Below are 23,961 nucleotides of genomic sequence, written 5' to 3' on the forward strand. Positions count from 1 at the left end.
CTGAGTTGTTGTACAGCTGTCCTGTCAAATTATTCCAGCGAAGTGGAGTGTTTGGTTCAAATCTTTTTTTTCGGAATTGGGATTATCCTGGCATCTCGTGTATATTAAGATTAGCCACTGATGAGGGTTACCAACTATATATCGATCACCCGGTCTCCGGCAACCACGCACGTCCCGTCGTGGTAGGAGCACGTCCAAATTGATCAAAAGACGTCTTGTAGACCTACAGAGGGCGCTAGACAATAATAGTGAACAGTACTTTCGACATATGTGTACGCGATCGACCACGTACATGTCCGCCACCGGGCTGGCTCCGTGAAGCAGTACCCCTAGGATGTTTTAGAGAATAGAGTTTTTGATTGGCAGTTAGAGGGAGGAATGCCTAACTAAGCTGAGTTTCTTCAAGTTAATTTCAGGCTTTTCTCATTTGCAATCTGTATGTGATTTTAGTGTGTTTTTGTTAAGATTCTAGGAGACCCGCTGCGCTTGTCAGTGATTGAGTTCGCTTGTTATCCTCCAGGGGTGTTGACAAATGTTGTTAGTCTGTTTTTTCACTTGGCTTTGTACCCCGTGTATTCCCTGAGAATTAATGAATGAATTCGATGGTCGCCCAACCATGTCAAATATTTGAAAAGGGCTATTTTAGGGTCCAAGTTACTCAGACTATGTCATCAGCTAATCAGGTCGGGGACCAAACCACAATCTAGCTTCTAGGGACGATGCCAGACTTTGCATATACGCCGCTCGTTTGTGCAATGATGACGTAATTTTTGAACTACTTTTAGATCGCGGTTTGCAGATGACATCGATCTCATTTGACCAAAAACTTCAATACAAATTGCTCTAATTGATCAAATTTACAGAAAACATGCTACCCAAGATCAAAATGAAGCTTTTCTTTAGTAGCGATCAGAACCAATTTTGCCATAGACTTCAACGGCAACGGCAGCCCGTTATTTTCCCAAAATCACGCGGGAAAATTCCATCATTTGACCTGATAAAAATGACATTAGTACCGCTTGAACAAGTGACATAAGCAGAAAGTAGGGACGTCGTTAGATTGTGGTTTGGTCCCCAACCTGCTAATTAGTGTCGCACTATCGCTGTGGACACCGGGGCGATGGATACCTCTCTGTCGTCAACATTGTTCTACAATGTTCTCCGTGTTCCATTGAAGTTTTGCATACTGGTTGACAAAAAAAGATTGAACATGTTGTTTGAACTTAATTGGTGTACATTTTGATGTGGAAATTTAGCATCATGGATAGAAATATTGGAAGACACAGAAAGGGTTCCAAATATGTGGATGCCACTCGACACCCTGAGCAAAAACCCTATGACTACAGTGTATGACACTGGTCTGAAAAATCTTAGCGTTTTCTCAGTAAACGACTTGGTATTTTCCCTCCTAAATTGAACTTTTCTCGACATAATTCTGCTTTATGATGGCTAGTAATAAGTCACTGTAAGGAATAATCACTGGTGTTCTTATATGGAACTCTTCCCAAAGACGCAACTGGCTGTGACATCGGAGGGTTTTGGGACTGATGAGAAGCTGCACTGTGTGACTTCCCCTAAGTCTAATACCACAAATCCATTATGTCTGGGAGTGCATCCTCTTCCCAGACTGAAGATGGCAGCATTGAGGAATATCACCAGGAAATGCTACGACGGGCCGAATTGCAGTGTGAACTGACCCTAAGAAAGGCCAACATCAAGAAATTGATGGAGGACATCAGTGTCTTAGCTGAGGTATACCGACAGATTTTTGACATTTTGATTTGACTGAATGTGGCATGTGCTTTTCTTACATGTGGGTGTGGGCCTGTTAGTCTTGGGTAACAGAAATAGAAAACATTTTATTCACAGGCAAACGCTGTCTCAGTTCAAGAAATACATGGTAAGACTTGGCCTTGTCCAAAGCGGTTTACGTGGCCGTTAAACCCCCGCAGAGATCCAGGCCGTACGCACGCAAACCACAGCAAACGAGCTGTCACCCTAGTACAGTACACCAGCGAACCACAACGGATCCCTGTGCACCAACTCAAAAACTGAGCCACTGCAGACATGTGTGCATATATACATGTACAGTGTACATAACCCCACCTACGTATGTGCGTCAGCTGTCCGTATCATCATACATGTTCATGATGTCGAGTCGAAAAACCCACCGGGACAAGGCACGCACATGAGCAAGCTGAGAATGGCGCAACGGCTTGACTGCCGCTCGCAAAGCATAACAGCCTGACGTACTGTGCAATGTACCGTACGTGTTAAAAGCAAACCTGCTGCAGCGGGGAGGGTATTGTGCAACACACCATGCAATGTTTCCGCCACGCAGGTACAGCAGGCCTGATGGCTGGGGTTGTCAAAATCGTCGCCCAATGCCTTGATCAAGGCTAGGTAAGACTGTGTCTTTTAATTTCTACCTGGAACTGAGACAGTATTTGCCTGTGGGCCAAGCTACATGTACATCAAACACAATGTGGTCTGTTGAAGTGTGCGATACTGCATGTACTGTGGGATATGTACACAGTATATGTCAGCATTCTGGCGATGACGTCATCAGCCTGGGAGCCTGAAAGGCCAAAAGGGATTTTTTGTGGATGGGGAAACGCAGGATCTTTTATTCATTTTGGGGTCACAATTAATGGGGTAAACATTAAATATATGATGTTTTTTAAATGGATACATGCGTATTTATTATTGCGGACTGGTTGTTTTGTAAAAAATATTACCAAGTCAAGAAAGAAAAATACTTACAAAAGAGGCAGACGGGGACAAGAGAATTAGTCCTTTCCTGGTCTAAAACATGCATTAAGTCAACCTTCCAGTCCGTCTTAATTCAACAAGAAGTGAGTTGTTGGCGTAGCCATTGCCATATCAAATACAAACTAGCTGGCTCACCCTTGAAAGATAGGTGGTCAAGTGTGGCAAGAAACTCAGTCCCAAGTACGAAGTTCTGAGACTTGGGCTCACCCAGTATACAGATTTAACCACAAATTACATGAAATACATGTATATTGCTCTGATAAACATTTGTTACAGGCATTTGAATCATGACATCACCTGTCCCTAAAAATTATCTGCAAGTGCACACTTGGACTTTGTTGAAAATGGTGTCTTTAAATTATAGACATCAAACTCAATTATAAATTTTTCATGCCCTCTTTCTCTTACATGAAGGAATTGAAACGTGAATGCTTAGTTGAGAAGTGGGGTAGTTGTCCACGGAATGATGGCTCGCAGCGAGTCAAACCAGACGTCCAGACTGCAGCACTTTGTGCTGAAGTGGCTGAAAACCCCGAGTTGCTCGATGGTAAAGAAGTGCTTATTTTATGTCATTCTCACATCTTGTGAGTCCTGAATGGGAAACATAAGGTCAGAGAAATCTTTTCTCATTTCTGTGTAAACTGAACCTATTTGTCAGGGCAAGAGTGGTCCAATTGGAAGTGGCAGAATTTTGCAGCCAAATGAGGGTTGTTGGGTGTTTGGAGTCAAATAAAAAAAAAGAAGCTTGTGACTTGTGAGCCACTCCACAAAATTAAAAACCAACAAAGTGAAACAGCAATTTCAAGCTGTTTGTGAGAGATTGCAGTTCACATTAGCAGTGTAAAAGCATTACTTCTGGGAGGGTAGTAAATTTTGTGATGATTTAGATACATGACAGAAAAGAAATACATTGGACTTTTTATCACCGGAGATATTTTTCTAATTTGCAACAGAGGTGTTGATGAGACTTCACTATCAGAAAGCCAAGCTGAAGTCTGAGGTCACGGAGGTCATGTCAAAGTTGAAGCCGTGGGATGAGCCAGTGTGGTAAACTGTACCTTGCCATAATTTGATTTGCTAGAATGTGGGACTAGCTCAAGCCAGTCGGTGTTTGCTGATTGGAGCCATATTTCAGGGGCAAGTATCCCCTACTTCCTCCTGGCTGATTATGTATTCACATCACCAAGGTGACTGGCTGGCTGAGTGCCATGAAAGGTCATCTTGTGGCGGATGGGAAAATCCATGTGATGTCTGGCAGTAGAGTAGGCACACATGCGCTGCAGGGTGGAACTCCCACTGACGACCGTCAGCTTGACACTGAGAAATCATCTTTCACATGCCAACACTGCAAGGGATGTACCAACATTTACTGTGGTGACTCAAGCCGTTCGCTTTTTCGTGGCAAAAGTTGACAATGTGTGACCCATCCACAAACCTGAACGTCTGCCAACAAGTCTCCCCCAGTCTTGGGTACTCCACTGGTTGAATTGACTTTTTCTTGGAAGTACAATGTAGTGCACCAAAGTGACAAATGTTGCCATGTAGCATGACACAGGAAGCATCAAATTAAGGGTTATTTATTGACAACTTTTCAAAGGAGTTAAAAAATAATTACGCCATTTATACTGCCAATATACATTGCTTGTGCACAGTTTATTTACATGGAAAAGAACACATTGACGCACTTGAGATTCACTTCGAGGAATTGTCATAGGAGTACTGTAATTAGCAGTTATGCATATTACCCTTTTCACCACACATGCATTTAAAAAATTTCAAAATGCTAACTATCGGTACCTATCCCCTCACCAGCAAAGAGGAAATAGGCTGGTGGGAACTGGGAAAAGGTCCAACTGGGCTCATTGGGTACATGCAAAGACTGTACATTTGAATGGGTAGGTTTATACATACATAGCACGTCCCACGCCAAGCGCTCATGCACCTGTGCACCCATGCTGTGGTTTTCCACCATGAGGGACATCAGTGCTATAATTATGCAGGTAAGCACAGGCCATTTCTTGTTCCTGCTTCCAGCAGGTAGACTTAAATATCTGGAGCAGGTCTTTTTGTGATCTGCATGGCGTTTGATCCCAGCCTTCATTTGTATGTTAATGTTGAACATCCTGCCAAATGTGACCTCCTGCAAGCAAGCGACTTTCAAGATTTTACAGAATTGAAATTTCTGTTAAAAAAAATTGTTGTTGGATAATTGTAATTGATGTGTTTCACTAAGGGTGCAAAGCATCATGACGTTTGAGATGTTGGAAGTGACAATTTCCTGAAAATAAAGTACTCGGTAAAGGGGCTTAAAATAAAAGCGAAAGATGTTGCAACAAATTAGACCAGAAACTGCTTAAAAACATGAGTTGATTAAAACTTCCCAATCTCATCCCTCCCGGTTACAGCTCTAGTCATGCAGCTTGCATGTTATGTGCATCACAGCACACGTTAGGTTACAAGCTCTATAGTTGCCAACTTTCAGTAATTGGAATCCAACTTGGGAAATGCCATTGCCACAGGTTTGCTTAACAGAAAACTCGTCCTGGCCACAACAGGCAGACGCGCACCACAGAGTGACAGTTAATAGATATCAATGCGAGGTTTTCTTTTCACTGACAGAGAAGCGACGTGCAAAGCCCGACATTTTTCTAATGCTGAATTACATCAGTGCTGACATTCAGTTGATAGTAAGTCATACTGTTTTGGACATTTCTTGCTAAGCAGATTCAGTCAATTAGGACCGTGGGGATATTCATGATCAGCATTGTGTAACCACAGAAATGATATCTAGCTTACAGTGTGTGACATAAGGTTGCTGACCAAGAGCTTGCCTACTCACTGCACTGATGGTACTTGTTTGATTGGACGTCTTTTGATGAGACCCTATATAGCATTTAATGCCTCATTAACAATCTCAAAGTGCTGCCGGTTAAAGGTGCACATCGGCATCTACCCTCACCGGTACCAATGCAACTTGATGGGAAGAGGCAAGTAGGCCACAGGTCAAGGTCCCAGCATGTAAGCTGGGGCTGGATTCAACCCTCTGATCGAGTCACAAACCCTAACCACTTGGCCACGCTTCCACAAAAGGCAACGAAATCTTGGCTTGACATGAGTAATCAAGTATTTGGCACTTCCAGTCTCATAGTACTGCACAGAGCTCCAAGTAGACATTGATTCATCACGTCGCTCCTTGACTCTAATCCTTCTTGGCCCCAAGCCGCATGGCTCCCAGGCCTGGTTTCTTGGCCGCCCTCTTCTCCTTCATTTCCCTCTCGCGTTGCAACCTCCTATCCTCTCGTTTCCTCCTGGCTTCCTCTGTTTTGCTTTTGCCTGGAAGAAAAAAAAACCCACCCAGGCCAAATACAGCATTACTTTAGAAAGCATTTTTTAAAGGGCCCTCTAAATTGCACTCGAGCCCCAGTTTATGCAAAACATGAAAGCGATTGGGAACGGAACTTAGTGACGTGACGACAGCCGCACTGCAAATAGATGAGCCTACTCCAATATCACTGAATGTGTCGTGATGTCAAATTCACTTTACATTTGAGTCATTCTATAAAGTTGGAGCCCAAAGTGTGACATTTTTCTGTCTGACACCTGACCTTTGTCATTTGACAAGGGCTATATCCCTGAAATTAACTGAGAACAAGTTTTATTTGTTTGGCAGGAAATATGTATGTATTCATCAATCTTGGAAATTGAAGAATGTATTCAAAACTTACACAACCATATGCCAGATGTCATAGGGTTGGGAGAAGTTGGAACCAAAAGTTATAGATTGATCTCTTGGCATGTGGTAAGAATGGACTTGGAGATGGATTCTCCCAGAACAAGCTCATCAAACTGGCTTTCCTGGACTTCTTCATATGGTCTACACATCAATTCACGTGACAAGGATGGATGCATTTTGTCACTGTTGTTACAAAAGTGGCGCACTGGATGCTGCTATTGCCATGAGGGGCTTGTAACTTAGCGAAAAAGGTTAATATTTAAAGGTAGTGTAAACCATTGGTAAAATTCCACCAATCAGACTACAGTATAATCCTGAAATATCCTACTTGAAAGAAAGTACATAACAGCCTCAACCAGTCTGTCAAATATTTCCACCCAGAATGCTATAGTTTTCGAGAAAACAAAAATTTTTTTTCTCTCTCTTGTTTTTTCACGATGGTCAGCTGACTATCGTAGAAAGAGTTCATTTCACTTTGCACAGCACATTCTATTAATGTTGTTGGAGTCTCCATTAATGAACGGGTAAACCAAAAAGCTAAAATATACCGACAGAAATTCGCCAAAGCATTTTAAACTGAAATTACAGGAATCTGAGTGTAAGGTAGATCAATTGGATTAGTGTGAAGTTAAATCTTACTTAAGGAAAGGATTTTCTGAACACAAAAACTTTGCAAATTCAAAATCACCCCTGGAGCATAATGGTAATCTAAATATGGTGGCTGTTTTTGAGCAAGATGGTGTTAAACCTCCCATGTTTCAAGACATCATTTCTCCTTTGCTAATAATTATTAGGGAATCAACTAAGAATGGAGTTTTTAGACTTACTTTCACTGACATGCAAACTGATGTGAAAGTGTGGTCATTAAGCACGATCACATGTGCTCATGCATTATCATACAGGCCTACTTGTTTCGGTGTAAAATTTGACTGCATTCCTGGATGACGTTTTTTCATGAATCTGCAATGCTACATTGTTGTGGGGGTGCATTACTCCAAGGTAAATTCACGGATAATTCCTAGCCATTGGAAACTTCTCCTTTTTAACCCTCCTTTGGTTTTACAGCACACATGTGCACAAGTGCCCAAGGTCACTCTCTTGTATGTTGGTGCAGTGCACAACACGACACAGCTGTGCTTCTTTGAGGTGTTTACCAAGTGACCCAAAGAGTGACTTCAGCATAGGAGGGTTAAGGGAATGAGAACCTGTCATGCCTATTTCCCACCCTGACCCCGCGGATGTTGATCGCTTACTACAACGCCCTGTAATTCATAGATTTTACACAAGATAAATTATAAGACCTTCGATTTAAGCATTGAAAATGCAGTTTTTCTCAACTTTCTATAAAGCAGTTGACTCAAACATAAAACAAGTCAGTCGAAAGTAACTTGCAGTGAATATTATACACCCTAGTCAGACAATCGGCCAGTGTTCACTACCTTTAAACACCCAAGAAAATTAGAAAAAACAGACCCACGTCTGATAACCTTGTGTACCTGGAACAGGGATGTATCAACTGACCTGAATCATCTCCAAATGACCCCCAGTCGTCTGCAGTTGCACCCCAGCCAGCACCCTCTCCCCAGCCAGAGGTAGTGGTAGTTGATGACCCCTGACCCTTCCTGGTGGCTGTCGCCGGCTTCTTTGAATGTGGCGCTGCTTTGCCGGACTTTGTTTTCTGAGTTGAAGGGTTTAAGGTGAGACGCAGATGCGTAAGTCATCGATGTAACTTGAGAGTGGAGATGGGACGACGTATCCCGTTCAGTTGCTTGACCAGGGCCAACGTACACCACCACAGTGCACAAAAATGCCATTTGTGGCATGTCAAGACTCTTGTATACTCTCTGGTGTGACTTTCAAATTGTGCATGGCCACAATCATGATTTAACCTGGTCAGTCCCCCTATGATGAACAACCACTTGAAAAATGATGTCAAATCACTCCACAGTTACTCGTATACACACTTCAGATGTCGTGATAAATGCACATTGAGAATAGAGTGCTTGCATATAATCAATAGTCCTAAAAATAAGGTGTAAATACCAATTGATTTAAAGGTCTCCTTTCCAGAGTTCCTCATCACAATAACATAATTCATGATGAAAATTGCACATATCATGGTGACAACCTAACAAAATGAATCAGAGTCAAAGGAGATTAAGAGAATCCTGCACAATGTAAATCTATGGTAACACTCAACGTCTTTCACCCACATAATGCCTATTTTCATCCTTGGGATGCCAAACTGCGTGATACATTAGAGTTCAGTTTGGGTCTTTCTGCTACAAACAGCCAATTATAAACAATTCCCAAGACTCATTTTGTGGGATCCAGTCACATTTTAATGTATTGAATCGCAGTGACACATACACTAAAAATAACAGAAGTCAGGGCACCGCTGACAGCCCATTGAATGCAAGACAGATAGACGGTTACCCTACACAGCCCCCTCCCCTCTATCACGGCATGCACAGTATTTTCAGAATCTTGGGCAATCTTGTAAGATGTATGCGGAGATGTGGTTGGTAACTATCTCTTGTTGTTGGTGCATGATGGATATTCTGTCTCCAAAACGTGGTGGTACATGTACATTTATTTATTTATTTATTTCCAATACATGTATTCACATGTATATTCCACCAAATCAGCTGGGTTGCAGCAGAGAAACTAAATTTATTTTCTTTGAAAAGCTAAATCATTTATACATCATCAAATTATCTTTGTGTAGTGTGTCGATACCCCAGCGACAAATTGATAAGTTCTCGTCCTTGCTAGCTTTAAGTACTCGAAATGTTTTGACACTTTCTGACTTTGTGACCCTGCATTTGACCTAATCTGTGTAAAAAGTAAAATACTGCTCAACGCTTGTTGGCTAACTGGAAGAACTAAGTAAGCAGTAAGGGTCTTCACCATCTACATTGAACTTCTGGACTTCATATTTTATACACTGAATGCCTAAATCAAGATCATTAAAACCAATAAAACTCCTGTATCTCCTACATACAGACATACCTGTTTAACTTACGAAGTTAAATTTAAGAATTTCTGTTCTGTCTCACAGCAATTTATCACGTAACTCAAGATGAAGCCGCAGATAAAGACAAAGTAGAGATATGAAAAACACGTGACTCAGATCTAAAATGATGAGAAGAAGAGAAAACATTTGACAGGGTACCTCTTTTAAGGCACTGCTAAAGAAGTCATCCCCAGCGTCTGCGTCATCTCCCCAGTTGTAGCTGCTGGCTGGGGCATGGCTGGTGTCCTTGGCAAAGTCAACGCTTTCTCCCCACCCCGGGGGAGCAGGTGTGGTCTTAGCCGCTTGGGGTTTGTCAGTCTGTATGCAAGAAAGAAAAAAAAAGGGAAAATCATCTCACATGGGGGTTACTGCGGGCACAAGATTAACTTTGAATTGGATGCAACAGATGAGCAAGAGTCAAGATCTTCTTGTCTTTTTCAAAACGTTTGTACAAAAATAGCCTCATATATGTCACAGGGCTCCACCCATCAAAAAGGAATATATTGCAAAAATGGATTACTGAGGTCCGTTGGTACAGTGATGGTGTGGTATGAAATTAAGATTATGATTCAATGAATAATGCGCAAAACAATTCAAACTGACACACAGAATGCTGAGAGGCCATACGTGTATGTGAAAAAGGGACAGGATTTCAGAATGTGTGTTTCATATGACACCATTATCATGATGGTATTCCAGAGGCTGTAGGCTTGGTTTGTTTACTGAACTGATACACGAATAGAAAGAGAAGGACAGACTGCTTAGTATGGGCAAGACTGAGAAAGCTTCACACCCAGAGTTGCTTTGATAATTGAAGCTTATGCAATGTTCTTGTCTGTATTTGGGAGATCAAATCAAACTCTGTTCCTCATTTAATACTATCAATGGTCTTTCATAACCACACTATTTAAAGACTGAAAATATCCTTTTGCTCTTGTCTGGCCACAGCCAAACAACTGACAGTAGGTGTCATTCCCAATGAAAAAGTACACCATGAACTCTCGCATGCTAAAGGCTAAACAGAGAACACTGGTGCGACTTTACATACTTTTTCCTACAAGGCAACTTTCACAATGAGCTGAACAGGGCTGTACTACATGTAAATGGTGATGTTCAAACTGAATATTCATCATATGCTAATTTATTTTTCTGATCTGTTTAGATTATTTACATGAACCCAGACCAACTGTACTGTAAGCATGCTTCCTTTTCCCAACATTGCCTTCTTCCTTACTATAAATCAATCAGAGTTGAGGACAAAAAATGCTGGATAATTTTGCATGTGCTAATTTACATATATTTGCATAATTTATGCACATACAGTTCCAATGCAAATCTGAACAAAGCCTCAGGCAGAACCTTCCCCAAAAGAATATTTTACAAAGGAGAATTTTATTTGTCACACACTGAGCACATCTTCCACCAAAAATGTAGTTCGAACAAAAAAATGCTAAAAATTGGTACTCTACCGTGACAGTGGATACATCCATTTTGAGGTATTTAAATAGGAAAATCACACCATTACTTTCATAAGAGGTTCCAGGAAGACCTGTATTCCAAGCAACACACAGAGAAGGTTTCTTTCTCTGCTAGCAGCTTGGGGGAAAGTCCCCGGACACTGAGCAGAAAGTGCTAGGTCCTAAATGACCTCCACTCTTCCTGTGCACAGAACCATTAGCCAAGAGGCCCCCGGGCTGAGCTAAGCTTGCAAGGGAAGGGTGATAGTCGCAGCACAGACTCATGCAGGTGGCAGACCGATACCTGATTGGTCCGCTAACTTAATGGGGCTCACTCTCTTGGTACCTCCAATTCTTTTACCTCCACCAAATGCGTGCAACCATTGGGGAAACTATCAACCCTTAAAAGGTCAGTTCCTACTGTCACAGTCACATGTTGAACTGTTACAAATTCACATATCTTTTCTTTGATGTTTCAATTGGTGTTCCTTTTGCTGAACCAGCACCCTTCTCTATTCTTCTCATTTGTCACATAGACAAATGTAGTTTACCAAAGCCCCGTAAGTACTGTAGAGAAACGCATTGTGAGGTGGATCAGCAACACAATGGATTTGAGCCACAGACTACCATCGAGAAAGTGGCCTCTGGGTGCAAGGATACGCACTAGCGACCTCACTGCCAGTCCGTATGTGTATACAATGAAAATCCAATAAAAAGTGCGGGATAGAAGGGACAAACGATTGAAAACAAACCTGTGATCTTGATCCTGGACCTGTAGAAGGTTCTTCTAGTGAACCCCAATCTTCCTCATCTCCCAAACCACCCACAGTCCCACCTAGTTCCTCCATGGCTTCTGTCTTTGCCCCACCCACATCTATCGTCCCCCAGTCCTCGTCTTCCCACCCGCTCGGGGTGGCAACCTCAGGCCTCGCATTGGATCTCTCCTTCTTGGGAGAGCTCCTGGCACTGGGCCTAGCTTTCCTGGTGTCGGCGGAGGTCCTGCCGGGCTTGGAAGCAACCGTGGAGCTGTCGGACAACCCCCACGCATCGTCCAACGTGCCCCAGTCATCAAATGTGGAGCCGGTCTGTTTCTTAGCGGCCAGCTTCATGCTGCCACCTGCTCTGGATTGGCTTGGCTTGACCTGGCCTTGCCCCTTCCTGGCCAGTGGCGGTGGTCGTTCATCAAAGTCACCATCATCGCCCCAGCTTCCTGTGTCCCAGCCAAGGTCCTGGGGGTCTTGTCTTGTAGAGGATGGATCCTGGTAAGAATCTTGAGAGGCAGCTGTCTTGGAGGAGGATGTAGAAAAACTCTGAAAGTGACACAAATGGATATTTGAGATTGCAAAAAGTTTTAGTACAATTTTATATTCAAAAACAATCTGTGCTTAACTATGTAGTAGCACAGACCTTTACCACAATGCTGCCATGTTTGTCTTGTTCCCTGTAGCCCCTTTGGCAATAGTAATACAGCGTCACATGTTGATAAAAAGGAACAAACTTCTTTTCCTTCTGGCCTCAATCTGATTACATTGCTTTAACTGGTAGAAAATCAAGATGGCTGCCCCATGATAGAGGTCTGTAGCTATGTGTGATGAATCAGGCGAATTACAAAGGTAGCTGAAAATCTCAGGCTACAGGCTGGCTCACACTTGATGTCAACAATTTACTAACTATTCTGACTGTTTCAGCTGGGTTTTTGTGCTTGTTTTTGGTTAAGTATCACAGAAAAACTTAAGTCTCATACGGTGAGTGTTAAAATCATTAGCAATTAAATGCTGAAGTTTGATAAATGCAAATGGCATGGACAAACCATTGCCCCACAAATCTAAGTAAATGCGAAGCCAATCTGAGCAGTGCAACCCGAGTCTTCTCTATACCTATGGCTAATTTCAGAAGCGCTTAGTAGCTGGTACTGAACAGCCATAATTGAAAGGATAAAATCAACTCACATCGATGTCCCCCCACTCTTCATTATCATCCCATCCGTCACCACCTCTGTCAACCCCTGTGTCCTCGTAGTCTGAGGCAGAGTCTCGCGCTGTTTCTTCTGTGTCCTGCCTTGTGTCATCACGTTTGGCACCATCAGCCATTTTTGCAGTTGTTATTGAGGGCTTCTGTGCTGAAGCTAATGACAGGGGAAATTTGAATGCCTTGTTTTTACATGGAGGAGATTAGAAAGGCATCACGAACATAAATTTATTCATATTTTGGTTGAGAGGAGAATGAATCTATACGGTGTCTCCAAGAATGTGCCTGATCTTGAACATGTCCATTGGACCCTATAAACTTTCCGCCATACCGTGATTCAATAAATTTGTTAAGGGAATAAGTATGTACTTGACCGGTCTTAAATCGTGGCATCCAGTCACCTTCCTGAAGACGAACATAGCACACTGTTCGGAACATCGAGTGTTCACCATCGGTTCTTCCCAAAACCACACACTCATAAAAGAGATATTTTCTTCTACATGGTAAACCGCATGTCTACCCAACTTTAACAGTACTTCCACCATGCATAGCTTCAAGTCTTATCTAGCACACGAACACAAACAGAACAGGCTGTATTATCTAAGCTTCACTCCAACCCGTTTTCTGTGGCAGCTACAACACACTCAAAGATCCAGTTCACTGTTCAGTAAAGCAACAGCATTTCCTTTGTATATTTAGACAAACTCTAGGAGTGAAACGTCTTCTGAAGGTACTGTGGTAGGTCTCAGTAGTCCTGAATTCATCAAGACACAGCAAGAAAGCGTGTTTGATGGAGGAAACTCCAAGGCAGTCAGGATTATTACGTGAATATAGACTGAAGACCTTCTAACGCCTCACCTGTGCCTGCTGGGGTAGCTGAACCCCCTGCCTTAGCTGGTGGCTGACTAGCAGTAGATCCTGGCCGATAGAACCGCGAGGTCAGTGATGTGACCGCCCAGCCAGTCCAGCTACTGCTTGACCCGAGAGGCGTACTGGCAGCTGCGTTCACTTCCGCCTCTGTCAAAACATCAAATGTACCTCATGCTAGCTCTACTTTGGATGAACACCCACCCTAAAGAGGTCCCTTTTACAAACCACAAAATGTCCACCAAAAAAAACCTAGTTTTTCCAATGCAAAAACCTATGCAACATTTCAACAGTTGTTTTATTAAAATTCTATGAATATTAATAATGCATTTGAATTCTGCAGTACAGAATACATGCACCCCAAGCATTTTGAACACAGGATAATTATAAGAATTGACTGCACTGTACAAAAATGAACCCAGTGTATTATCTGCCCTCCGAACAAGAAGATACCTCAGAAACCAATTTAAAAGTTTTTACAAGCCACATTAAAGACACAGAAACCAACCACAAAACAAAATTACCTATTTCAGCAGCTTTCTCAGGATTATCGGACACAGTCTGGAGCCTCTGCAGGAAAATACCGATGGCCTTGAAGGTCTGGTCCCGGACCCCCTTATCCGGGTCAACGGTCAACGTGCACAGGACAGGTAGCACCTTGAAGGCTGTGTCACGGATGGAGTAGTAGTTCTGCGTGGCAAGCATGGACATGATGCCCGCTGTGCGGGCAGGGGGGAAGGGATCCTTCATGGCACGAACAAAGGCCGAGGAGAGGACTTTCTGCCTAGTCTGTTTGACAGAAAGAAATATGACAATAGTGACAATAAGCACAAATGAACCACTGGGGAGGTATTCCTATAGACCTGCAGTAAAAGAAAGCAAAACAACGTCACGTATAAATTCCACCTTTTGGGTGATGCTGAAAGTGTTTTTCAGCAATTCCTGAGCACAAAGGTTATGGGATGAAACATATGCTGATGGTTTTTGTGGATATGAAGCGCCCAACCAAACTGTGGTCAGACACCAACTCTTGCTGGCCGTCTGTTGCCAAAGACCATCCATGATTCTCACCGTTGGGTTCAGGTAGCAGGCAATCTTGCCCAGACAGATGGTGGTGTTGGTTCGAATCCCGCCTTGTTCGTCCTTGGCCTGCATCTTGGCAAAGTGCTTCATCAGCTCCCCGTTCAGGTTCTTGTCGTTCAGCTTGGAAGCCAGCAACAGCATAGCCTGTTGTATGGAAAAGGATCGGTTGCAATTACGACACTAAATTTCGGTTGTGAACTGATAATGCACAAATTTACATGCGTCCTAAAAGTGCTTTTGAAGAAGATCCTATCTGCCACGATCAGCAGAATAGCACAATTAAGTCACGATTCTGCATTGTATCTTAGGTCAGACTTGCTCCACGATACTGAGTCAGTTGAGGTAACTTCAATTAGGTTACTGTCAATGCAATTGGAAGTTTTAGTGTCAAGTGACGTTCACGGCTGGTGTTTTTTCATCACGAATGAGAGATTCTGTGTTCATTCGCTGATTCATTTTATTTTTCTGTCGTGGGTTCACACCCAGTACACCCACTTTTCCAAACAGACAAAAAATCCTTTCACTCAAAAACTACACTGGAATCTGGCTAGCAAAGATTAAATCTAGAATACAAGAGTAAAGATAAGTCGTGAGGACAGAAGCAAAAATGGTTGCGTCTATGTCCGGGGTTCCAAATTTTAATCTGTAACCAAAGTTTCAGCTGAATGCACATTTTTGCAGCCACTAATGTTTTCAGGCAAAGTTGATCAGGATTACAGCCAAGATTATAAACATTTGGCATTTGGACGAGATGGGGACTGACAGCTGGAACCCTGGTATCTTGGCAGTGCAGGATAAGTTTGTTTTGCATTGGTATAAATCTATGCATTTCTTTACCTTGACTGTGTGTTCTCTTATCACCGGGTTGGTGTCACTGAAACCATGACAGATGTGTGGGAATATCTGGTCATTGACCACGGCTGGTTGAAGATGCTCCACAAAGTACTCCATCTGTGGGATTCAGTGAAAATAAAAGGGACGCAGTTATCCAAACTGGTTTTCTCTCAACTGGAAAATCACCAGTCCATGAGACAAAAGATTCCCTAAAATAGCTGTTACAGGGAGGGTGTCATGCTCTAAACTCCACTCACGTGTAATGTTTACTTTCCCAATTCAAGTTCTACACATTTGGCTGAAAGGGTTGAAGCACCCCATATTGGAACAAATAGAAGTAGCCGTAACAAACAACCAATTCCCTTAGGTGTGACGTAGGCCCTGGCAACTGGGGTGGAGGGGGGGGATTGAATTGGAATTTAAACAGAATTTCGACTCCAATATAAAACGAGCATTGATTCAACAATGCTAGATTGGCTCAAGCATGCCCTCGACGTACTCTGCCAAAAAACTGGAGTAACACTTACAAAGACAATTATTGGCATCATTAGCTGTCCTACTCTGCAAACTACGTCATCAGATCCAAAAAAAGGGGGCGGATTACCATATAAGGTTTATGAACGTGTAGTCCAGACAAAAAGTGGATTAAATCAGATGCGTGATGGCACATAAAGCTAAAGTCTCTATCAAGGCCTGGTTTCATGTGGCCTGGTTTATGAATTATCTGTCATTCTGCAGTTTCCCTGTTTTGAAATCCATCTATTTGACGTTGGCTACTCTATATCACCAATGCGGCCTGGGGAAATGCAATATTCAGTGACTAGTTTTTTGGCGTCCTTAGTCTTGATGTTGAATTTGTGGCCATCCACTTTGTCCAATGTTGACTACTGAGGGCCATTTTTGGCAAGTGTAAAACTGCAGGTAATATTCTTGGGTCTACTGAAATGGGCACTCAAATTTATGCATGGGCAAAACTAACTTCCTGACCTGTTGAATGGAATTCTGCCATTGCTGACTGGGAGTCTGATGAATATAGCTGCCCAACACTTCAAACTGTCAAATATGTAATATAAAAAAAAATTGAACCTGTTGCAGTAGCTTGACCCTGGTTGCTCTGTCCGTGGATGAAAACATTTTGACCACGCAAGGGACGATCTTCTTCTGGTACTCGTCAGCTTCAAGTAGTTTACCCAGCTAAACACAAATGCATGGAAAAAGTATTTTCAAGATCGATTAAGAAATTACCATTGAATTACACAAACTTCATATAACCTGAGAGGTCCTCTTTTCACTGCAACATCCAGGCAGGTTGAATGCCTGTCGGTGATACATTGTGACGGAGTTGAGTGGCTCTCCGGGTTATTCCGGTATGTTTTCTTGTTTGTTTTTCTGTGATCAATCTTTCTACATGTACTTCTGAACATGGCCGAGGAGACTTTGGGTCATCCCACCTTGAGGAGAGGGGTCAGCACTGCGGAGCCGGCACCGCCAAACTGGAAGGCTTCTAGGAGGAGCGGGAGAATGCGGTATCGACAGAACTCCTGGGGAAAGTCGTCGATGGTAGAGCTCAGACTGGCCAAGAATTTGTTCTTCTCTGTTTGCTCCTTGATCTGCAAGGAGGAGCAATTCATGAAGCAATGCAGAGAAATTGCCCAACAACAAAATACCGATGATATGAATTCCTGCCCAAGTTTGAACTAATCAGTGGTCGATTTAGTCTGATACATGTGCATGCATGCATCAGTACATATACGTTCTCCTCTGTACATGTAAACCCTTTGGCACAGCATGCATGCCGGGCATATATGTTTTTTTTAAGGCCAGTAATGTACCTGATATATACTTTCTCACATTGAACTTGTCACAACACACTCCTGATTTCATTGATTTACGTGGTTCCATATGCACACAACGATCAACATCAGCCCAGCCAGTTACAGAGTGTGCAGTACATTTTATGTACATGTTTTTAATGATACGGCATTTTCTAAACACTTTTCTTTGTCCACATTCCGGCTTCAAGCAATTTGCAATCCGAATCACACAGCACAGATTGTAAAACAAGACAACTGGAAAGAGGCCAAGGGGTATTGCAATTTACCAACTGGAAATTGTTGATTGATTGTTGTTTGTGCGAACAGCTATGCTAGCTGACATTGTCTGGCTTACCAATCATAGAGAGTCAAAGTACATTTTTAAAGTTGGTCTGAGATGGCAACTTGTCCGGAATGCATATTTGCACAGGAGGGTTAATGAACACCCTTTCCTGCAACCACTTCCAACCCATTCTATACACTGTGCACCTGGACTTCAAACACGACCAATTGCTTGGCCTAGGCATGACAGCCACTGCCCGAGTTACACCACTTGCGTATGCTGGTTTCGATGGTTTGTAAACAGCTCGTAGATTCCACATGGAATCTCAAACTCGGCAGGATAGATGTCAATATTCCTGTTACTGGTGCACACCCATGTACTATTTGAAGCCTTACTGTCATGATCGCATTCACATGCATTTCCCTCACGTACAGACACTGAATGTCCATGTCTACACAAAACGTGTCTGTGAACCTGCATGCATGGGCAATGAGTCCTTCACTGGCTACCATGGTGAGGCTGCGTAGAGCTATTTACTGTTCTTCCATGCAGACCACACCACAGAGCAGCCCAGAATAATCCCACTTCTGCCACCGTCTCACCGTTCTACCTACTCATCTCCACCTCTGTATCTCACCTGAATTTCTTCCAGGAAGAGGTTGGTTTCTACAAAGCTGTTGTGGAGGAAGCCACCACTGGCGCGGCAGCCCTCTATGAACTTTGCCGGGTTGGGCCTGGAGAAGGGATTGGCTCCCACCAGCTCACAGTAGTTGGCCACCAGGGATTTGGGAATCTGGTTTCAAGTTTCAAAAGACCTAAAACTGCTTTCATGTAAATAATAGCTTAGGTGGCTCTCTGTAGCTTAAGAGATTTAAAAATCTGGAGATGTAGAAAGCTCATTCACAGCTTGAAGAAGCAGAGAGTATACCAGCTCAATTGGACACTTCGTTATCGATACCTTCAAAGGAAATCAACTGCATGAACTTCATCGGATCTTCTTCAAATAAAATCACCCAAATACAGCTGCCGAAGCATGGTCCATCGGCAATGTCTTTCCAGTGTTCTATCCTAAACAACTTTAAACTTGGCTCGTGGATGCAAGCCCTTCTTCAACAGGACCTAAGTTTGATGAAACCATGGGATGTGGCACACTTTTGATCTTTCGATATTCACGAACCATCCAACTCAGAAAATACAAGCCTCTGCAATGATATAGACTTTCTTAGGTCAGTTTGTCAAATCCAAGTTTGTTCTACTCATGGTCTAAAAGTTTATAGGTACATACAGAAAAATAAACTTCCACCTGAGACAATTTTTGTCTAACACAATGAACATTTTTGGTTTTTGTTTTATGGAGAGGAAAGCATGACTGTGTGCATGATTTGTGCTTTCTGATGTTACCTTTCCCAGAGCTTTGAGAGAGGATGTCCTTGGCAGAGGCCCATTGAAGATTTCCCAAATTAGGCAACCCAAACCCCACATATCAGCTGACCTGCAAACATAAAAATGGCCGAATACCTTGTAAAATATAACAACTTTATCCACACGTTCCTTGATTCATAGCTTTAACAGCCATGCTATGGGCAAAGTTGTGCCTTGTTCCTGCCGATGAATTTGACTGGGACAAATAACAGGCCTGTCGTTAGTGAAAGTTGGTTAGGTGACTAGAATGTTCAGTTCACCAAAGACACAAGGAATTTTATATGTTGTGAATATATTCAAGATGCAATAAATAGTAAGTCCTTTCTATGTGACCAGGCTTTACAACTTTAAGGGGACGATTTCTTTTGTTAGGAAAGTCGAGACCAAGTTGTGGGGACAAAAAATTGTTCCCATGACAATTTTGGTCCCCACACCATCTGTTGTTCAACACGAGTGCGGTTCCTATAACTACAGTGCCAGTGTGAATGCACATGTCCCTGTTTACTTTACCACAGAGGACGGAAACACAAGGGAAACACAAACAGAATTTCTCCCGTCCTCGATGGTCTGTACTTTGTTCAGTTCTTTCCTCTGTGAGTACCTCTGCTCAGTCTATGGAGCAGTGTTATAGGGACAACCGGAACCACCTTGCCTTTGACTGATGACCCTGTGTACAGGCGCGGCATACACAGTGTGGACCTCTGCACAAAAGAAGTCCACATAATGTAGGGTGCGATGACGTAGTGTGGACTCGCACACGTCCACACAATGTTTTCTCCTCTCTGAAAAACAGTTTCAGAGACATTTTGGGATCAAGGTTATTTGTAGCAAAATAAAGAGGAACAGCCCAGGGAATCATCATCAAATATCCAGCTCGAAGGAGTTATCCTAGTTGGAGAAAAAGGAGCATTTTCCTCAAGTTTCCTTAACCACAGGAGAACAAAGGAATGTCCACACTTTGTATGTAAAACAGGTATGTATGCACTTCCTTACCACGTGTGTGTCTTCTTCCGCGTCCGCGTGTCCGACATCTCGGGCGGATTGTACTTCTCCAATGCCTGCATCCCCTTGTTGGGTGGCTCACTCCCCTCCCCCTCGGCAGGGCCGACATAGGCCACGCCCCCAACCTTCCACTCACCGGCTCTGCTGACAAACACGGAGCTCATGTTGACGTTGTTGTGCTTGAGTTTGCAGTCATTGTGGAGAAAGCTCAGCCCTTTCTTTAGAGGAAAAATGTAAGAGAGGTCAAACCCAAACTTAGGCAACCCTCAATCTGCTGTACCTATGTTTTTTTGGGGGGGGAGGGGAATATATGTTTACCATTGTTGAAAACAACGCGGTATCCACAACGTCAGCCAAACCAAGTGTTGTCCGGCTGACCGGTTTTTTGAGCCCCTTCACAGTGTGCAACGCCATCTCCCCAGACAACTTGTGGCATAACACTTCTCCGAGTCACCACACGTGTGCCAACAAGCACGTGGATGTCCTCACCGTGACAACTTCCGATGCTCAGTGCTTGGAGAAGGAACAGCCAATCATCCACAGACTTGGGACGCTTACACCTGGCTGTACATTCATATTGTCAGTCCCACACTGAGCTCCGACAAAGGCCCAGCCAGACCAAACAATTTAACATGTACATGTAAACATCTACCTTCTAGTGCATATGTCACATCTCCTCCATTCTCATCATAAGTCTTGTTTTTAATAATATAACTAATTTTTGTTTGAAATCCCAATAAACCCCTCACTGCTGGAACAAAGAGAAACAGGTGGAAGCGTGTTCATGTACGTGGACCTACCACGACTTGATGAAGACCCCAAGAGATAGCCAGCTCATTGGGGGAAGAGTTGTTTAAGTACGTCTGCAGGGGAGTGACCTGTTCAGTCACAGCATAGATGATGGTGTCCGTCTGGAAATTAATGTAAATCATAATAAAAAAAAGAGTAAACTTGAATATGGGCACACGACCCAAACATTTCCCACCAGAAAAGAAAAAAAAATGACATGGACAAAAACTGGAAAAAGAGTGTTCCCTTTATGTTCAATTGTCACAGGGTTCCATCTGTCAGTTGCCATTGTCACCAACTGGCAAATATCTACAAACTTTGCCTACAATCCTGAACTAGAAAGTAAAAACTGCTGTATTCAACATTGCATAAAACGGTAAGTACCTCCCAAACTGTAGGTTTAGATAAAACTTCAGAATTTTCCAGCTAGATCTCTATAATTAGACCTATATGGGTAACAAATTGGAGTTTGCTCCTGTGAAAACATATAGTTTGCACAACTTATTCAAACGAAGTTCACATCCCCCTCCAATTAATAAACTAGGAAATGAACTCTGATGACAGCCTTTGTGCAAGCTTTCTCACCTCCAAACCATCCAAGTACTGCAGGAAGTTGGGATGCCTGATGGTCTTCATCCTCTTGTGTGCCGTCTTCCCCCTCTCGACGGCTGCACTCGAGCTGCTCTTAGCATCCAGGGCAAATATGGACACCGGATGTCCGTCCGCCTTTGGAAAAAAACAAAGTACATGTACGTATGCCCTGTGGATCTCCATTGGTTGAATTGCGCTGTGCAGGTAGTGGGTCACTGGCATCGAGATGCAATTTGACCAACTGAAATGCAGCTTTTTGAGGGCTAAAGGACAATAAAAAGAAGGGGAAATATGCAGGAGTCGTGCTGCAATTGGACAGGCCTGTCTTACTGCGGACAACAATGACCTTTCAACTGACATGACTGAGAGTGAGCACTTGCTGTGAGCCTTGCTTGATCGTGGTGATGCGGGTAAGTAAAAATCACGTACATCGTAAACTTTCTCATTTTAATTAGCTACATCATGTATAAGGTAAATGAACTCCATCCTCCCAGCCGACACTACACCGTATCCTGAAAGGACTTGTGAAATCTTAGGGTATGTGATAGCAGTGAAATTCGGTCATAGCAGTACCATCAAAATAGCAAAACTTCAGTTATGTACCAATGGTATGGTACCTATGATATGACACAAACTTCATAAAGAACAACTTCAACAACTTATGTGGGGGATGTGGCGAAATTTCAAATGATTAATGTCATACTCATAGTCACAGGGGCCTACATAGTACATGGCCTAGTAGCCCCACAAATAGGGCTTTAGTGGCTTTCTTTTACAATCTGTCTCTTATCTGTCGCCACCACAGCCCTACTTCAAGGCATGTCTTAAATGCCTGAAATCCAAACCGTAGGATTGTCACAAACTTTGAATCCTAATATCTTCCGAAATGAGAATGACTTTACAATTTTACTTACACTGGCGTATTCCTCAAGAGTTTGGACTTTTATATGAGAACACTAAAGCTTTCCAAAACCGTATATTTTCCGATGTAAAGTACCTTGAAAAAACCGGCCTGTAGTATTACATGCTGACCGCGGGCGACACCATTTTGAAAAATGAAAGCATCACTTCTTGCATCGGATTTCAAGGCACCCGAAAGGCACTCTGGTATATGTTGTACCATACAAAACTGGTTCCCCGTCATACCTTGCGTGACAGATGAACAAGGAACTGGTGAAATTAAATTTGAATAACATTAATATGCATGTATCTGTATCATGCTCCACACACGTGCTGTGGGTGTACTGTACACTAGCAAAGTGCGTGCGCAACTTATTACTAAGCAATACTGTGACAACATGAATTATGCATCTACGGCACCTGTTGGGTACCCTGACTTCCGAAGAGCGAAGCGCTGCCTTCGTTTTTCAAAATGGCACCGCCCATGGTCAGCATGTAGGCCTAATACTACAGGCCAGGTTTTTCAAGGCACCATACATCGGAAAATTTACGATTTGGGAAAGCTCTAGGGTACTCATATTAAAGTCCAAACTCTGAGGAATATGCCAGTGTAAGCGATTCATTCTCATTTCAGAAGATATTAGGATTCAAAGTTTGTGACAATCCTGACGTTTGGATTTCAGGCATTTAAGACGTGCTTTGAAGTAGGGCTGTGGTGGCGACAGATAAGAGACAGATTGTAAAAGAGAGCCACCACAGCCCTATTTTGTGGGGCTAGTAATACTAATGGCCTAGATGAAATCTAATGTTTGCTTCTGTTCTAAGGCTTCTAATTTGCGAACGGGGTCCCCAAATGCACAATTCCCCTACTTTCAGTGAAACTAATTAATGGCACACAAAGCCTGTGGAAATTTCAGGACTCTAGGCCTATTGATTATCGCCATATCCGCATGCCACATGTTTTAAAAGGCGATTTGTGTAGCCATAGGCATGCCGCATGACAGTGATGACAACGATGACACGACAAGGCCATTTCTCGACTGACCTTTTTCTTGCCATAATGCACACTCCACACAGACTTGTCTTCTAGACCTCCGATCTTTTCGCCGATCTCATAGGGGAAGCTGCTTGCAGGATCTCTGGAGAAAAATGACCACATTTTCTCTCAAAAGCATGAAATCATTGTAGGCCAAACGTTACTGCCTTAACGCCAACGTGTCGCAACTTAGTTTTCCACAGTCCAGAGTGCCACTTTATAGTTGGTTGACGTACGTGCATGCATCACGTACAAACTTACTCATCTAGTACCCAGACGTCATTCATTTAGGCACAATGACCACTGATGAAATCAATTCTCCGATGAGAAGGGGAGCAGTGGATTGAGTAACGACGGGAACCAGTGTCCTGGGACAGGTGTGAAGAGTACCCAT

At 43.0% G+C, this 23,961-nt stretch overlaps 2 protein-coding genes and 1 non-coding gene across 4 annotated transcripts; 2 read left to right on the forward strand and 1 right to left on the reverse strand.

Moving 5' to 3' along the window:
• Window positions 1-143: 143 nt before the first annotated feature.
• Window positions 144-5,121, forward strand: LOC110987142 (uncharacterized). The gene is made up of 4 exons (XM_022249610.2): window positions 144-436; window positions 1,511-1,752; window positions 3,187-3,319; window positions 3,726-5,121. The coding sequence occupies exons 2-4, from the start codon at window positions 1,600-1,602 to the stop codon at window positions 3,821-3,823; spliced, it is 384 nt and encodes a 127-aa protein (XP_022105302.2). The 5' UTR covers window positions 144-436; window positions 1,511-1,599; the 3' UTR covers window positions 3,824-5,121.
• On the reverse strand, window positions 4,407-23,775 carry scyl1 (SCY1 like pseudokinase 1). 2 transcript variants are annotated; one of them, XM_087142416.1, is made up of 18 exons: window positions 23,577-23,775; window positions 21,626-21,766; window positions 21,052-21,162; window positions 20,243-20,469; window positions 19,229-19,319; window positions 18,465-18,620; window positions 17,182-17,340; window positions 16,817-16,924; window positions 15,734-15,847; window positions 14,885-15,040; window positions 14,338-14,602; window positions 13,805-13,963; window positions 12,928-13,103; window positions 11,731-12,288; window positions 9,681-9,839; window positions 8,027-8,183; window positions 6,498-6,646; window positions 5,965-6,105 (listed from the first exon to the last, which is right to left on the reverse strand). In XM_087142416.1, the coding sequence occupies exons 1-17, from the start codon at window positions 23,688-23,690 to the stop codon at window positions 6,516-6,518; spliced, it is 2,982 nt and encodes a 993-aa protein (XP_086998542.1). In that variant the 5' UTR covers window positions 23,691-23,775; the 3' UTR covers window positions 5,965-6,105; window positions 6,498-6,515. The 2 variants fall into 2 exon arrangements, with proteins under 2 accessions (XP_022105300.2, XP_086998542.1); XM_022249608.2 differs by lacking the exon at window positions 6,498-6,646 and having other exon boundaries at window positions 4,407-6,105.
• On the forward strand, window positions 11,056-11,325 carry LOC147800682 (RNase MRP). The gene has a single exon (XR_015428198.1).
• Window positions 23,776-23,961: the final 186 nt, after the last annotated feature.

This window comes from Acanthaster planci, linkage group LG01 (assembly GCF_054643075.1).
Source record: "Acanthaster planci isolate LZ-2023a linkage group LG01, COTS_SCS, whole genome shotgun sequence".
Classification (NCBI taxonomy): Eukaryota; Metazoa; Echinodermata; class Asteroidea; order Valvatida; family Acanthasteridae; genus Acanthaster; species Acanthaster planci.